Below are 12,815 nucleotides of genomic sequence, written 5' to 3'. Positions count from 1 at the left end.
TCATGACATGAGGGCGGTGTTCTAATTCCTCGTAAAAGCGAGGGTTTTCCTTTAACCAAAACACCATACGTTGTTACTAAGAACTCCAATGTATGGCACATTCACTGCTAAAAACTGCATTTTAGGATTAAAGTTAACTAAGTTTTCACCCCACTGAAGAATTAACTGGAGAAATTAAGAAGTTGAAACAATTTGTGCAGAACAAGGTTCCTCTCACTGAAAAGTGGAATGTAATGTTCTATAATCAGCAAAATTATGGGCAAGGCTTCCAGTCAGAGGATCAAGAGGAAAAGAGTAGGACTGAAAGAAACTGAACCTTGGGAAACACCAGAATACTTATGCTAAACAAGTCAAAATAAATTTTCACCAAACTGTTTTCATCAAATTTATTCAAAGATAACATAAGATATCACAAGTGGAATGATACTGACAGAATCCATATTGGCAATTGCTTATCAGATGGAAGGCTTGAGATAATGCACAAATTGAAAGGCAATGGATTTCTCCAATAGTGCAAGAGTTGACAGTTCATAGAATTCTCCATTATTATGGAAATAAATGGTTCTGTCCCTATTGCACTTACCTGTTCAGGTAAGTGCAATAGGGACAGAACCATTTATGGAATAATAACTGGAAAGGAAGGATCTGCCACCCATTTTAGGAACTGGCTAGATGTGAGCAGATTTCTAGGCAGAAGAAAATGTGCCAGTGAAATAAAAGATGTAAAAAAAAAAAAAAAAAAGTTACACAAAATGAAGCAAGTTCTGGAGCACAGGCTTTGAGAACAAGTGACAAAATGCCATGAAGATCCATAGACTTATAGGCTCAAGGCTGTTCAGGATTCTTTTAAATAACCTCCTGTCAGATGACTACAAAATGCATTCCACCCAGTGCCACAGGAGGCACTGAGTGGAATGTGTTTGATGTAGTATAAAAGGTGATTTGATGAATGAATTTGAGGAAAAGTAGGGTGTTTACCAGCTAGAGTTATAAATGCTAAACTCAATAAGGAAACTTATTTCACTGTTAGGAAAGTTATATTAGACACAGTCAGGTTTCAATAAAATAAAGTTGAAAAAGTTCCCAGAATTTGTAGTTAGGAGAACAAACAAATTTGACAGAATGGAGTACAGATTTTAATCCAAAGAATTAAAAAAAAAAAAAAAAAAAAAAAGGGAAATTACTGAGTAGGAGGTTTTTAAAAAGGAATATTGGAATATCAGAGCAGACATAATACAAAATAATATGCGAAATTTCAAAAATTTTTTTTTAAAATTTCACATTCCTAAAGTACAGAAAAAGTACTCACCCCACCTACACACATAACCATAAACAAGTAATATAAAAAAAAAATTTTTTAAAGTCAATTCCTACTTAGGTCAAGAACGAACTTTCGACTTCAAAAATTTATCAAAAAATTATTGATTTTCGCAAGAATTGAACTCGCATTCTTCACCTTCACGTGAAAAATACTGAAATCCTTGCATTTTACCGATTGAGCTACTGCCTGTTGATTTCAATTTTATTCCTAAATTTATATCCTGCTAAATATCTTATATAAGAGAAATTTTTTTCTCCCATATAAAACTAAAATTAATTAATTAAATTTAATTAATGAATTAATATTTGAAAAAACTGTATTAACATCAAGTGTCATCCACTACAAGTTTAATATTTGAACTTGAGTGGATGAATAAAAAGTATTTTATTAACAAATGAAAAATTGAACAAGATATATAAATATATATATAGGGAGAGTGTGAACTAATAGTAGGAATTGAAAAATCCTTTAAGGCTCTATTTTCAGAATTATTTCTTGACTGAAAGTTGACCTTTAAAAGGTGTCAAGGGAAACAACTTTTTTTGAATAACAAGGTTGAATCAATTTGAATAACAAGTTGTTTCTAAAAATAATTTTTGATAATTATATAATATAGTGTCAGAATTACTCTTCTCTGTGTGCAATCTCCTAACAGTGACCGCCACAGCAAATGTCTCTGTCAGCTCTGAACAGCTACCAGTGTACCAGAATTACAAATTTTTTTTTTAAATTCCAATGCATATGTTGCTGTAACTGTTTTGCTGCACCTAACAAAAGGTTTAGCAATTCCTTCTAAATAAATTAGAAAAGTATATATAGACAAATTAAGTAGACAAAATATCGCACCCTCAACTCTCCAGCCTACGTTTTGCTTCCTTGTAATACTAATCTTCAGTGTGAAAATCTACATCTATTTTCACATTTCTGTGAACTGCACACAGTTCTTAATGCTTATTTCTTTACATTTCATTACATGTGTTTTCTGCTGATGAAAAAACACATCTTAAATATATTATACAAAAGAGAAGATGTCCTTTACAAAATTCAATAATACACTGAATATTTTGAATATACAGTCAATCCTCGTATAACACATGTTTACACTACATGAATTCGATCATACACGATTTATAAATAGGGAACGATATCTTATATAACACAAACCGAATTCGCTTATGCACGATTAGCTTTTGTGTTTACAAGAAATGGCAGTCGAACGCAGAATCACCCCAACCGAACGCAACACGATAGGAATGAAGAGAAGATTCTGAAAATGTATTTATGTTTTTTTATATCAGTGAAGGGGAATCACATTTCACCATAATAACGTAAAAACCAACACAATTCCAGCAATCGGTATAATCACAAATGCAATTAGATCGAGTTTACTACCAGCTTATAACAGATTCCACTAGCAGAAACGCAACTGGAAATTGTTTTTATTGTTTTATGGTAGTAACCACTAGAAATGTGCTTTAGTAAAATCTGAGGTGTTAATAGTGTATCTCTGCCTTTACGGTGTTGTTTATTCAGTTGCTACACGCGCGCAGCTTTGTTTATGTGTATCAAGCGTGCCTCCTCGTTTTGTAATTGTGCTTTATTCCTTAAAAATGAGTAAAATACGTAAAAGGTGTGAAAAGGAAGCGTCCTGGTGAAGACACTGCAGATTCAGAGAGAAAAAGAAAACCAATATTGATAAACAGAGGCGGACTGGATCAAAAATTCTTACCCGGGAAAATTTATAGTGGCCTCACACTATGGTTTATGGCCAAAATCACACTGGCCTCTGGGGTTTCCCCAGTAAGGCTTTTGGCCAGTCCGCCTCTGTCGATAGAGAAAAAATATCAAATTGTGAAACACTGAGCAAAATGAAAGACCATGTGATATTGCACGTGCTACAGGCCTAAATGAGGCAACGCCGAGAATTACAAAGAATGTAGAGAAAATAAAAACAACTTTCATAGCAGGAACAACTCAAAGTGTAATTAAAATCCATTAGATTAAGACACAAAGAATTGGAAGAGTGAAACAGCTGTCATCTGTTTTGATAGAAAATCAAACAAAAAACAAGTATGCTTACGATAGAAGCAAAAGCATTAGCAATATTTTATTACGTAATAAAATACTTATGTATTTTATTACGATTATTTATTGTGTTTGGTAATGTTTTGGTTACAAATGAGTATTCAATCTTGGGTGGTCGGCACCTAACCCTATTTTCCCCATAGGGCCTGTTGTTTATATTGCACGATTTTGCATTGCACGAGGGTTTCTAGTAACTATCATGCTATATGAGGACTGACTGTATATCTTTTTAAACACTGCACTTTTGGTAGTTTCCTGAAGGGACACTGTTAAAATCAAATTCATTGTCTCACTCACTCTCTCTCTCTCTTTCACACACACACACTTCTGAATATTAGTCACAAAGTAATGGAACTACTTACCTTTTAATTGAGCAGCAATTACACCTTCTTCACTGGGTTTCATAAATCCAATGATTCCTACGTTGTACTCCCTTGCATACTTATCAAGTAGTTCACGATTCCATTTATTCATATGCAAATACTTTTCAAGATTTTCAAAGACTATTACTGCAAATTTGCCTTTGTCAAGATTAGTAAGAAGAGGAAGGCTCTTGCCACTAATTTCCACCTTAAATCTGAAAAGAAAACTGAATATTTAAATTGCTTTTATTTCATAGTAAGTAAGCATAAATAAGTAAATAATAAAGTAAGAAGTTTAGTCTTGGATATTTTAACAGAGTTTGACAATTGCGTTCGATTTCTAGTCTATTATTGCTGGTGGGTTTAGTTTTGGGTTATCTGATGTGCATTGGCTACGCTTTGCTCTTCCTTGGTAGCAGTGTGTGGACATTGGAAATTGAATGCAAGACAAGTTTTATTAAACCCATATAAATTAACTATCTTTTAGTATGGATAATATTGCATAATTAACTTAGATCTTTTATACTATGCATTAACCGGATAAATCTGATGTGAGCGTCGGGTGAAGAAATTTCCTATAAAAAGGTACGAGAAGTTATCTTATATTTAAACAATATTATTAAAAGTAGAAGGATTGGGCTTCGTTGCTCTTATATTTTGAAATAAGTAAGTAAGCAAGCAAGCAAGCACAAACCCCACCATGGTATCTTTACCTTGTCATGGTGGTGGTGAGGCTTGCATGTCTCAATGATCTACAGAGCTAGGCTGGTGGTAGCTTGCTACTGGTAGGGCTGCCCAAGCCAGAAAGGTTTGTAGCTAGAGACCAGAAGAAAAAAGATACCCTGGTCCTCCAGGTTGAGGGTTGATGCAATGGGCCAGCTCCCCATTCATTGTAAAACATTCTTTCAATGCTAAAAGACCTAACAGAGAAAAAAATCGGATGGACAAAAAGGAATCAAACTGGCAAACGGAAAAGGATTATGAATTTTGGCTGCTGGAATGTACAAGGAGTTAGCACAAAACAAGATGAAATTTTATTGGAATTGGGAAAATATAAATTGGATGTGACGGTCTTAACTGAAACAAAGAAGAAAGGGAGAGGTGAAGAAATGACTGGAGAATATATTTTCCTTTGGTCTGGTGTTGACTGACATGTAAGAGCTAAGGCAGGGGTGACTATACTTATTCACAAGAATCTCAGAAAGTTTATTGAAAAATGGAGTTTTGTTGATGAATAAATCATGACCCTTGAAATTAAAATATATGGAAGAGAAATTACTACTATTGGGGTATATGTTCCTAATAATAAGTCTCCTACAGACATTAAAGAAGATTTCTGGGAAAACCTGAGAAGTAATAGAAGCAATTCCACATTGCAGAGAGATAGTCAAAATGCGGATTTGAACTCCAGAGTAGGACAAGCTGCGGACAATGAAGTGGTAGAAAGACACAGAGAAAATGTAAAGAATGATAATAGAGAGAGAGACTGATAGAACTTTGCTCTCAATATAAGCTGAGGATTAGTAACACCTTCAAACACAGAGACATAAGTTCACATGGTTCCAAGAAACAAATGGACTAAAATCAATAATTTTATGTGATCACTAAACAGCGAAGCACAATTTTTGTCTGTGATGTTAGGGCCCAGAGAGGAGCATATTGTGGCTCTGATCACTTTTTGATGAAGGCTATGTTGTCATTTCCATGGATGTGCCAAAAAAAGGAGAAAAGCAAGAAAGACCTTGAGGAGTGAACAACTTGACACCGAAAGATTCAATGTGGACTCACTAAAAGATGAGAGCACTAGGAGTTCGTATCAAAGATTAGATGAAACCTAGAGAGGGTGCAAAAAATATATAGCACCTCCGTAGCCAGGTGGGCAGGAGCAGCAGTGCATAGTGCACGCTTCTTGATTAGACCAAGGTTTGAGCCCGTGACCACCAAATACGGAAGGGGTGGAAAGGTCAGGGAATGACCACTGCATATCCCTGGAGCAATATGGCCTTAGTTGCTAATGCTCCTAAAAACCAAATAACAACAACAAAAGATATATATGAATAACTAAAGGAAACAGTGAAGAAAATTGCTGGAGAGGCAATAGGAAAATCTCAAAAGACGAAACAAAATGATTGGCTGAACATAAAAATTAAGGAATTAATAAAGGAGAAAAAGGAAGCATATCAAAGATGGCTAAGCTCACAAAGTGAAGTTCATAGAAAAATATATAAAGAAAAAAATAAGGAAGTGAAAACAAAAGTCATCAAGGCAAAGAATGAGTCCTGAGATAGATGTGCCGTGGTGAACAGCAAACTAGGATGTACAAGATCTGCAGAGGTGTGGAGAGTATTGAAGAGTTTAAGGAAACCTCATAAGCTAAATGCTAGACTGGAGGAATGGGTCAACTATTATGAACAGCTACTGAATGAAGGAAGAGAGGAATTTAGAGAAACTGAAACAGAGACAGTTGTCATGGAAAAAGGATCGAACATCCAAATTAAATAAGGAAGTGGAAGAGGAAATAAAAATGGCAAAAAATGGAAAAGCACCAGGCCCGGGTGGAATTAACATGGAGCTGCTTAAATATGGAGGTCGAAAAGTTATAAATCTACTAACTTGATTGTTCAACAGAATTATGCGATGGCAAAGAAATACCAGATGAGATGACAATCGGATACATTACATCAATTTTCAAGAAAGGTGACAGAAGATGCTCCAACTATAGAGGAATCTTTGTTATGAGCTTTATTGCTAAACTATTTGGAAAAGTAATAAAATCAAAACTGAAACAAGAGATTGTTATTTCTGAGAAACAGTGTGGCTTTTCGACTGGATGCTCATGTATAGACCATTTATTCACTGTTAAGCAAATTCTGAAAAAATGACAGGCTACAAACCAAGATGTAGGTATGCTGTTCATAGACTTAGAGAAAGCATATGATAATGTGCCAAGAAATCTTCTGTAGAAGGCTATGAAAAAAATGTCGATAAGCCAGCCATTAATTGAAATAATTAGAAGAATCTACAAGAACAATACATACTGTATAATAATTGGTTCAAAAATATCAAGAAAATTTAAGAATTCCAAAGGACTACTTCAAGGATGCTGTTTGTCGCCTACTTTGTTTAAGCTGTACCTGGAAGTTGTTCTAAGACCATGGTCACAGAAGTGCAGTTCAATGGGTGTTCCCCTTGGTCAGAATAAGTACCTTTGCAATCTACTGTTTGCAGACAACCAAGTTGTGGCAGCATAGGACGATGATGTAAACTACATGGGCAGAAAATTACTAGAAGAATATAAAATATGGGGACTGACAGTTAATTTTAATAAGACAGTACACGAGTCAAAATGAGGAGGTTCTGGATTTAGATGGAAACAGGTGAAAACTGTACAGCAATTTAAATACCTGGGTGTAATTATCCAGGCTGATGGATCATCTGGGCAGGAAATTGAGAGAAGACAGAAAGGCCATAGGAATTGAAATTGAAGGTAGAAAGGCCATAAGAATGCTTAATTCTGTGCTATGGAATAAAAATATTATTAAAAAAACTAAAGATCAAATATATAATGCAATATTACAAAGTGTTTTATTATATGGATGTGAGACTTGAACCTAAATTGAAAGACAAAAAAATAAACTACTGGCTGTTGAGATGGATTTTTGGCAAAGATTGGCAAGAAAGTCTAGGACTGAAAAAGTTAGAAATGACATGATAAGGAATACAATGAATGTCCAAAAAACTATTAATAAAATAGAGAAGAAAAAACTGGAGTGGTTTGGCCATGTGCAGAGAATGGAGGATGACAGATTGCTGAGAAGAGCCATGGAATGGATGCCATGGAGAAAGAAAAAGAGAGGAAGACCAAGAAGGACGTGGATAGAGGGTGTGAGAGCAGCCACGAATAGAAGACTGGTGGATGGAGATTGGAAAGATAGAAGAAAATGGGAAAAAAAGATAAAGGAATGACTTTTCCATGTTAGGTTGAGGAGAACCGTTGTAATAACTGAATAAATCCTAAGAAGAAGAGTAAGCATAAAAGTTTACAACAAATATATGACAGCCATTCAATAAAGAATGATCATAATTTTTTTTTTCACAACATACCTTAATTTATCACCCATATTTTGATGATCTTTTTCAAAGTAGTCCCCATTTGATGAAATGTACTTATTCCAATGCTTCTGCCATTCTTCAAAAACATGGTGGAAGCCACTGTTTCAAATGTATTTGAGAATTGCCTCTAATGTTTTTACAACTTCTGACAACTGGAAACATTTTCCTCGCAGCTCCTTCTTTAACTTTGATGCACCTGACCGGAAATTTATAAAAAAAATTTCAGGGTGCAAGATCACAGCTGTAGGGCAGCTGTTATTAACACATGATATTAATGCTGGCTAAGTATTCAATGACAGGATGAACAATGTCAGGTCTCACAGCATCTACCCATCGACATGCAGTTGTGGTTATTTGTGACCAATGTGATCCTGAAAAGTGTGCAGTACAGTTCTGTAGTACGGTCCTGTAATAGTAATATGATGTGGCACACCATGCTGATAAACCATTCCTTGAATGTCAAAAAAGAGATGACTATAATCTTTCCTGTAGAAGTCGCAACTTTTGCTCTTTTCAGTGTTGGCAATGATACAGACTTCCAAACAGAGCTTTGCTACTTATACTATGGGTCAAAATGACGAAGCCATATCTCATTTTCCATTATCATTTTGTGCAGAATCTCACCATCTTCAGTAACCACCGATTGCAGCTCCTGACAAGCTTCTATGTGAACTTACTATTGCTCAGGATTGAGTAGACTTGGAACCAGGCATGCATAAACACTTGTCATATATAAAGAGCCAGGGAGAATATCATGCATCCTTCCTACTGATATTCTCAACATCTCAGCCAGTTACCTTACTGTTATACAATGATCTTCTCTCACATTACAGAAGCAGCGTTTATGGTTTCTTGGTGACAGCAGTGGCTGGAGCTCCATGACTACCAATTTTTGTGATTGAATCACGTCCATCTTTAAGCATTCAAAACCATCTGCGAGCTGTGCTATATGGAAGTGTAGATTCACCATATGTCTCTTTTAACATTTCATATACTTCAGCTGATGTTTCCTTGAGATGGAAACAAAATTTGAGAGCAGCATACTATTCCTTGCATATCACATCCATGTTACATATGCAAAACTGTACAGGTATAAACTTGACTTACCACCAAAGTCACACTGTGCACACGATTCAACTGCACAGTTGCTATGTGATGTAGCTTGGTTTGGTCTTAAATTCTACAGTTCAGCTAAAAATAGCAAGCAGTATGGTTGCGCGTAAAAAATTATGATCGTTCTTTATTGAATAGCCCTCATACGAGTAGCACCAAATGGAAATTTTTATATAGAATGGTAAATTTGCTAAAAATGCAGCATCTCATATTGTGGAGAAAATCACAAACTATCTCAATCTTACACCAAAAGTGAATAGGAATTTCCTAAGAAAAAGTATATTGCTATACGGTAATGTATTTATTTGTAATGTATGCCTCAATTATCCAGACTGCTGTTTCAATGTATTTTCTCTTCATTAGTGGGTATGTAGGAGCATATCAGTGCAGGACTTGATAATCCAGTGATGATATATATATATATTGTTTCATTACCTCACAAAAAAAAGATAATACTTCAGATAGTGTCTAGTACGATTTACAGATTAAAATAAGCAAATTACAATTCAATTGCAGAGCTACATCATCTAATCAGATACATCTCAAAATCCTGTAAGTAATCTAATAAAGAACTCAAATAAAACTCATTCATGAGGTGACTTACAGAATTAAAAAATAGACCATTTTCTTGACTCTGAAAAGATGAACTACCTGAGGTATTGATCTTGGATTTTGACAAGGAATCCACTATGCAAATACTCCTAACAAGAAATGCATTGGTTTCACTATATAATGGCATGAAATCTAGGTAATTAAATTTTAACACCATTAAATATACACTAGGATTATTTTCTGATTGTCAGAACTGATGTGTGTAAGCAGGCGAACATTTCACGAACATAAAACAGGCTGAATAACATACTTAGAAACTGATGGCCAATAACTGATGCAAATAGTATAAAAATTAAATTACTTCATTGCCATGTGATGACCCAGGATAAGAATTAAATTAACTTTTATTAGCCAAAGTTCTGTTTACACTCCAGCACAACTACATATATCAGAGGAGTTTACAGCTAGTCATTTGAAAGGAATATTATCATTAATGGATTCAAACCACAGTCAACTCAAATGTGGGTACTACTGGGCTTCTACATTGACCACTGAGCTATGTAAGGCCAACCAAAAATAGACTGAAGCTGTACATAATGCATATGAAACAATAGCCTCAATCCAAACTAGATACCTAAAAATTTTACGAGATCCAAAAATAAAAATCTGGTAATGGGCAAGAACCACCCTGAAAGAATAATACATATATATAATATAAAATAAAAATATAATATACTTGTACTGATTGATAGTATGCCCATATTGACATAGGCCAGAAATTCGGCTGGCCAGTGATGGAATTCCATAGATGGAACAGGCACTGCTTCTGAAATTGGGGAAAAAAAAAAAACAATAGATATTATCAACATTAAAAAGAAAAAAAAAACATCTTCCTTTGATAATTAGTGCTACTACTATGTTATAATACTCTCTTGCTGTGTGGGAGGTATGCTGTGCCCTCAGCTTCACTTATTTGTAATAGAATAATTTCACCAAAAGAGCCAAATCCATTATTCATTAAAAACTATAAGGCATTACTAAGACAGACTGTTTCAATTCTTGCTGAAATTGCATTAGTTAGCAAGTAGCTGCAATTAGCAATTTTGTGTGATGTTAATAATAAGTTGAATCTAAGTGAACAGTGGAGTAATGCATGACAAAAAAAACCTTCCAAATGAACATATAGTGAAAGTTATGTGCAAGAATAACAGTGTAGAGCTGCATCAGCTCAAATTAGTAAACTAGTAATTATAACATTACTACTAGAATTGCTAGTAATTAACATTATTAATGGAAAGTGATGAATAATTATTTCAATTCCAGCATTAAAATAAAAATAGTACTCCTTTACTAGATTGTCACTTTGAGAAAACACATCTGAGTACTACGGATTATACCTGAACATAACTTTCACATTATATGTTTAATTGGAAATTTTTCATCCAGAGAATGCTTGCTTACTTAATTAGATTACTTCACTGTTCAGCATGAAGATGCTAATTTAGATACACTCAGAAACCAAAGAAATTTCAATAAGAATTTAAACAGTATTAGCATTAGTATAGATGAACAGTGCACTGCTGAGTCAGTTTGCTGTGACATAAGCACTGCGAAAGTAAAAATAAGAGCAAGAGTGTGTTATAGGCCTAATGACTCGAATGAGTACAATGAACAATTGTACAGAGAAATAGAGTGGGCTAGTAAATCAGAATGTCTTATAATGGGGGATTTTAACTTCCCAGATACTGACTGGAACTTGTGGGATGATCACACACACTAGTCAGACTTTTGTGGATTTATTGGATGATTGTTTTCTGCAGCAGTATGTTCGAGAGGCAACCAGAGAGAGTAATACTCTTGATCTGGTTATCAGCAGTGATCATTTGTGTATTAAGAATTTGCAGATAAAGGAACCACTAGGTGGCAGTGATCACAGTGTACTGATGTGGGATTTACTTAAAGATATAATTACCATCAGGGGTAAAGGAAAGAGTTTTTGCTTCCTTAAAGGTGAGTACAGTGGTCTCAGACAGTTTTTAAATTCTGTACAGTGGGATCAACTGACGATGTTACCAACAGTAAATTCTAAGTGGGAAGCATTCAAGGAATTAATCGTGGAAGCTACTAAAAGTTTCATACCTATTAAGAAATATTGTTCAAGGTTTAGCCCTAAATGGTTATCAAATGAACTAATGAGACTCATAACAGAGAAGAAAAATGCATGGGATGCATATAAATTATCAAGCGAATCAGAAGCCTATGGCAGATATAAGCTAGTCTGCAATCAGGTCACAAAGGAGGTTAGGCAGGCGAAGGCAGATTACAAGAAATCCTTGGCAAAAGATGCTAAGAAAAACAGCAAGGATTTCTTTACTTATATAAACTCTAAAAGGAAGGGGATGAATCTGATTGGTCCACTTGACATCGATGGTTCGACTGTTGATGATCCTGCTCGGATAGCAAACAAACTGAATGAGTATTTTGCATTTACATTCACACATGAGAAATTATTAAGGTTTGAAAATGGCAGAAGGTTTTCAAATTGCAGCAGGGTACTTAATGATTTTATAATAACTGAGAGCAAAGTGGAGGAGAAATTGTTGAAGTTAAACATAAGAAAAGCACCTGGGGTGGATGGGATCTATGCAAATATATTAAAGGGGCAAAGCAACTAAGCAAACCCTTAGCCATAATTATGTGAGCATCCTTGGACTCAGGGAAGGTTCCCACGGACTGGAGATATGCAAATGTATCCCCAATTCACAAAGGGGGATCAAAGGGTGACACGAGTAATTACAGACCAGTTACTTTAACTTCTATTCCGGGTAAAATAATGGAGTCACTGGTGAAAGATGCATTGCAGGATCATCTAGACACGACTGCAGCAATAATTCAGACATAGCATGGTTATTATGATGTGGTTACAAAGGAACTGGATGCAAAAAATAATTTTGATATCATATATTTGGATTTCAGGAAAGCTTTTGACACTTTTGCTCATGGAAGACTATTGTACAAATTCGAGCAGAATTGTATTAAGGGCAAGTTGCTACAATGGATAAAAGGATGGTTAAGTGGGAGAAGACAGAGAGTGGTAATCAATGGGTGCTGCTATTCGTGGACTAATGTTATTAGTGGAGTCCCAACGGTGTTGGGTCCACTGTTGTTTTGTATATTTATCAATGATAAATATACAAAACAACATTGTATATTTATCAATGATATTGAAGAAGGTATGTCAGGCTTAGTGTCAAAGTTTGCAGATGATA

General features: G+C 35.0%; 1 protein-coding gene across 3 annotated transcripts in view; it reads right to left on the bottom strand.

Moving 5' to 3' along the window:
• LOC150081647 (bifunctional heparan sulfate N-deacetylase/N-sulfotransferase-like) overlaps positions 1-12,815 on the bottom strand; it is a 160,294-nt gene that overhangs the window by 110,099 nt on the left and 37,380 nt on the right. For all 3 annotated transcript variants that reach the window (XM_090379507.1, XM_090379508.1, XM_090379509.1), the window contains exon 4: positions 3,769-3,983. In XM_090379507.1, the coding sequence (XP_090235633.1) occupies positions 3,769-3,983 (215 nt within the window). The remainder of the gene's footprint in view (positions 1-3,768; positions 3,984-12,815) is intronic.

Source organism: Mastigoproctus giganteus, chromosome 8 (genome assembly GCF_048544385.1).
Source record: "Mastigoproctus giganteus isolate SK-2022 chromosome 8, ASM4854438v1, whole genome shotgun sequence".
NCBI lineage: Eukaryota > Metazoa > Arthropoda > Arachnida > Uropygi > Thelyphonidae > Mastigoproctus > Mastigoproctus giganteus.
Note: the sequence above shows the minus strand (reverse complement) of the source record. Positions and strands in the feature narration are given on the sequence as shown.